The sequence below is a fragment of the Cheilinus undulatus genome, linkage group 8, assembly GCF_018320785.1.
Source record: "Cheilinus undulatus linkage group 8, ASM1832078v1, whole genome shotgun sequence".
NCBI classification, from domain to species: domain Eukaryota; kingdom Metazoa; phylum Chordata; class Actinopteri; order Labriformes; family Labridae; genus Cheilinus; species Cheilinus undulatus.
The window spans coordinates 53,011,287-53,016,261 of NC_054872.1; the positions used below are offsets into that span (position 1 = coordinate 53,011,287).

The window sequence follows — 4,975 nt, forward strand, 5'->3', positions numbered from 1 at the left end:
ATGAAAGTGAACTGAAACATTAAAATGTGCATTATTAAAATCATAATAAACAATAATCCAGATTATTTCTATTTATCACTATTTATCTATTTTTATTTATCTCAATTAGGGAGATGTTTTTACTGACCCTCAGGGCCACCGTAGTTTCCCATCCTCTTTGAAGGATCCCTCTGCTGGAGTAGCTAGTGCACCAATCAGAGCGTGGTTTCATAGTTTTTTATTGATCTTATGTAATATTCTAATTTTCTGAGACACTGAGTTTTGGGTTTTCTTATCTGTGAGCGATAATCATCAACATTTCAAGAAATAAAGGCTTGAAATATTTCACTCTGTGTGTAATGAGTCTTTATAATATACAGGTTTACCTTTCTGAAATGAGGGACAAAAAAATGGAACTTTTTCATGATATTCTCATTTTTTAAGCTGTACCTGTATGTATACAGTGTTGCACCTCTTCAACCTTGCAAATGTTCAAAAAAGAGCCAGTCAGAAAATTTGCTCCAAAATATGTTCATACAAAAATATTTATTTAAATCTGTTTCTGTTGCCTGGTTACCACTGGAAGGCCACGCCTCTAGACAACTTCACAACCCTGCGATTTTTATTGAAGGCTTGATGAGACAAGCTCCTCCCCATGCTCAGTGTTTCCATGGAAACCATAATTAATGATCCGAATGATCATCAGGAATCACGATCAATGGTTCTACATCACTGAACAGAACACAGATCCCCACCTGCCTACAGGAGGCGTGGCCTTTTTGATCACACCTGGGCTGGGAGCCTGTGGCTCCTGGACCAATGAGGCTTCACTGAAAGAAAACGACCAATCAGGTGTCAGCATTCAGGTCTGTGTTTACAGTTGGTGTGATTGACGGCTGTCAGTTACCTTTCAGTGGGCGGGTTCTCCCTGTCTGACCACAGCTCACCTGAGCCGTTCTCCTGAGTTCTGCTGCGACCTTTGATAACGGAAACATCAGGAGACATCAGAGAACATTTGGAGAACATCAGAAGAACATTTAGAGAACATCAGGGGACATCAGAGAACATTTGGAGAACATCAGAAGAACATTTAGAGAACATCAGGGGACATCAGAGAACATTTGGAGAACATCAGAAGAACATTTAGAGAACATCAGGGGACATCAGAGAACATTTGGAGAACATCAGAAGAACATTTAGAGAACATCAGAGAACATCAGGGGACATCAGAGACATTTAGAGAACATCAGAAGAACATTTAGAGAACATCAGAAGAACATTTAGAGAACATCAGAAGAACATTTAGAGAACATCAGAGAACATTTAGAGAACATCAGAAGAACATTTAGAGAACATCAGAGAACATTTAGAGAACATCAGGGGACATCAGAGAACATTTGGAGAACATCAGAAGAACATTTAGAGAACATCAGGGGACATCAGAGACATTTAGAGAACATCAGAAGAACATTTAGAGAACATCAGAAGAACATTTAGAGAACATCAGAAGAACATTTAGAGAACATCAGGGGACATCAGAGAACATTTAGAGAACATCAGAAGAACATTTAGAGAACATCAGAAAAACATTTAGAGAACATCAGAAAAACATTTAGAGAACATCAGAAGAACATTTAGAGAACATCAGGGGACATCAGAGAACATTTGAAGAAAATTTAGAGAACATCAGAAGAACATTTAGAGAACATCAGAAGAACATTTAGAGAACATCAGAAGAACATTTGGAGAACATCAGAAGAACATTTAGAGAACATCAGGGGACATCAGAGAACATTTGGAGAACATCAGGGGACATCAGAGAACATTTGGAGAACATCAGGGGACATCAGAGAACATTTGGAGAACATCAGAAGAACATTTAGAGAACATCAGAAGAACATTTGGAGAACATCAGAAGAACATTTAGAGAACATCAGAAAAACATTTAGAGAACATCAGAAAAACATTTGGAGAACATCAGGGGACATCAGAGAACATTTGGAGAACATCAGGGGACATCAGAGAACATTTGGAGAACATCAGAAGAACATTTAGAGAACATCAGAGAACATTTAGAGAACATCAGGGGACATCAGAGAACATTTAGAGAACATTTGAAGAACATTTAGAGAACATCAGGGGACATCAGAGAACATTTGGAGAACATCAGAAGAACATTTAGAGAACATCAGGGGACATCAGAGAACATTTGAAGAACATTTAGAGAACATCAGAAGAACATTTAAGAGAACATCAGGGGACATCACAGAACATTTAGAGAACATCAGAGAACATTTAGAGAACATCAGGGGACATCAGCGAACATTTGGAGAACATCAGAAGAACATTTAGAGAACATCAGGGGACATCAGAGAACATTTGAAGAACATTTAGAGAACATCAGAAGAACATTTAAGAGAACATCAGGGGACATCACAGAACATTTAGAGAACATCAGAAGAACATTTAGAGAACATCAGAAGAACATTTGGAGAACATCAGAAGAACATTTAGAGAACATCAGAAGAACATTTAGAGAACATCAGAAGAACATTTAAGAGAACATCAGGGGACATCACAGAACATTTAGAGAACATCAGAAGAACATTTAGAGAACATCAGGAGACGTCAGAGAACATTTGGAGAACATCAGAAGAACATTTAGAGAACATCAGAAAAACATTTAGAGAACATCAGAAAAAACATTTAGAGAACATCAGAAAAACATTTAGAGAACATCAGAAAAATATTTAGAGAACATCAGAAAAAACATTTAGAGAACATCAGAAAAACATTTAGAGAACATCAGAAAAACATTTGGAGAACATCAGAAGAACACCTGGGATCATCAGAGAACATCTAAAGATGACAGAGAGATGCAGCGTACTCACAGTTCTGCCACTGGTCGTTCCCCTCTGAACTATCAACAAAAAAATAGAGAAGTCTAAGGGTCTCAAACTGTGGTTCCAGACCTGTCAGTGGTCTCAGCTCATCTCTTCACTATTACTGTTACCTGTGAGGTACTGGGCTGGTGAGGCCAGATGCTACATTGGCTCCTCCCCTCATGGTGACCTGCTCTGTGGAGGGTGAAGAATGATGGGAAATGAACTCATGTGTCCTGAACAGGACTCTACTAAAAACCACATAAAGACCTGTACCACATAAAGACCTGTACCACATAAGGACCTGTACCACATAAAGACCTGTACCACATAAGGACCTGTACCACATAAGGACCTGTACCACATAAAGACCTGTACCACATAAGGACCTGTACCACATAAAGACCTGTACCACATAAAGACCCGTACCACATAAGGACCTGTACCACATAAGGACCCGTACCACAGTGGAAGAGAAACAAACCTAACTTGATCTTGAACCTTTCCAGTTTTAGTCTCCAGTGAGAGTGGTGATGCATTGTGGGACGGTTCAGTAGGACCGGTCTGCTCCTGATTCAAACTCTAAATTCCGACCAGTCCTCCATAGATACCTCTGTATGAAGGATCGGGTAGACTAAATGTGACGTCAGATTAAGGATGGATGGTGGGAGAGGATGTGGTTTGGACTCACCTGGCCCTTCCCTCCCTTCATGATCTGGTTCCTGATTGGACACTCGGCCTGGACTCTGTGTGACATCACTCTTCCTGTAAGGAGGGCGGGGCTGATTTAGGATTTAGTTTGAGCACATGGCTGCAGGTAGATGCTACCTGGGCTGCTTCTATTCACTGGAGGGACATGTCTATATGGTAGCCATCTTGGAGAGGGGTCACTGCATCACTTTATTAATGACAGCAGGAGGTCTAATAGAATCAAAACATTCAGTCATGATTAAAATGTTCATAACTCACTGAAATGTTTTATTTTCCTTTTTAACTCCAGATATCATGTATTTATGTTTTTGTTCCTATATATTTATGATCTAGGATTCTTGCATCAATAAAAAAACAGTTTTCCATACCAAAATGCTCTATCCAAGATCAAATAGCATTAAAATATAGTTCCACCTCCATAGCTTTATAGCAGCAGCTTTACCCCTCTCCAAGATGGCGTCCTCGTAGTCACATATCACAGACCTGAAGGTGAAACCTACATGCCTATAGACTGATCACTAATCCAGGGAAGTATTGATTGATTTCATTAACAATGATTGGTTGTTACCTGGCATGATGTCCCAAAGGTGGGTTGTGAGGGTGTGGTCTGAGTGGGCGTGGCCTCTGGGTGTATAGATCCTGCTGCAGAGCGGCGGTCAGGTGTTCTACCAGACGATCTCGAATGTGACTAGAGGGATCCTAAAGTTCAGAGACAGACAGGCACAGATTACGCCTGCCACGGAGTCCATCATCCACCTCTCCAGTTTAAACGCGTCTGAACTGACAGGCGTTTAGGAACGCCACAGCAGTTTGAAGTTTAAACTTGTTTATCGTGGCTGTGAACGGGCTTCACTGTAAACACAGACACACCTGTGGAGGTAGACTTCTGTGTTGTTACCTGGTAGTGAGTGAGTGCGCTCAGAGCCTCCTTGTAGAGCTGAACAGCCTTCCTCTTCTTCCTCTGCCTCAGGTAACACTCTGCTAACGCCTCACACACCTGAACCTGGGCCAGGTGGTCGTCCTAGGAGACAGACAGGGAGGAACATTAAAGAGATGTTTAGTTTAAATATTCAAATCTGTCTCGGCCCAATCAGCTTCATCGCTGACAGAGATCGACCTCGTCCACCCCCCAGAAATCCTGTAGCACAAATTATTCACTAAGGTTGTCAACATTTTAGATTCTTGTTGATGCCACAGCTAAAATGACAGAGTCTGGATGGCATCAAAAACACTAGAGCCCTGATGAAAAAGCAGATCTTTGGTTCACATTGGACACAGGAGTTTTTTCGCAAAATGTTAACTAAAAAAAATATAAATTAGCCAATAGGGTTGTAGGACTTATGCTTTTATTGCAGTTATGATGGTACTCAGTGATTTATGTGTATAAACATGACTGAATCTAT

The 4,975-nt window shown here is 40.5% G+C and overlaps 1 protein-coding gene across 1 annotated transcript in view; it reads right to left on the reverse strand.

The window, feature by feature from the left end:
- Nucleotides 1-558: 558 nt before the first annotated feature.
- LOC121514204 (tetratricopeptide repeat protein 24-like) overlaps nucleotides 559-4,975 on the reverse strand; it is a 31,608-nt gene continuing 27,191 nt past the window's right edge. Inside the window, 7 exon segments of the mRNA XM_041794306.1 lie at nucleotides 559-809; nucleotides 887-956; nucleotides 2,871-2,899; nucleotides 2,993-3,056; nucleotides 3,553-3,626; nucleotides 4,141-4,271; nucleotides 4,471-4,594. Coding sequence (XP_041650240.1) covers nucleotides 704-809; nucleotides 887-956; nucleotides 2,871-2,899; nucleotides 2,993-3,056; nucleotides 3,553-3,626; nucleotides 4,141-4,271; nucleotides 4,471-4,594 — 598 coding nt within the window. The 3' untranslated portion in view covers nucleotides 559-703.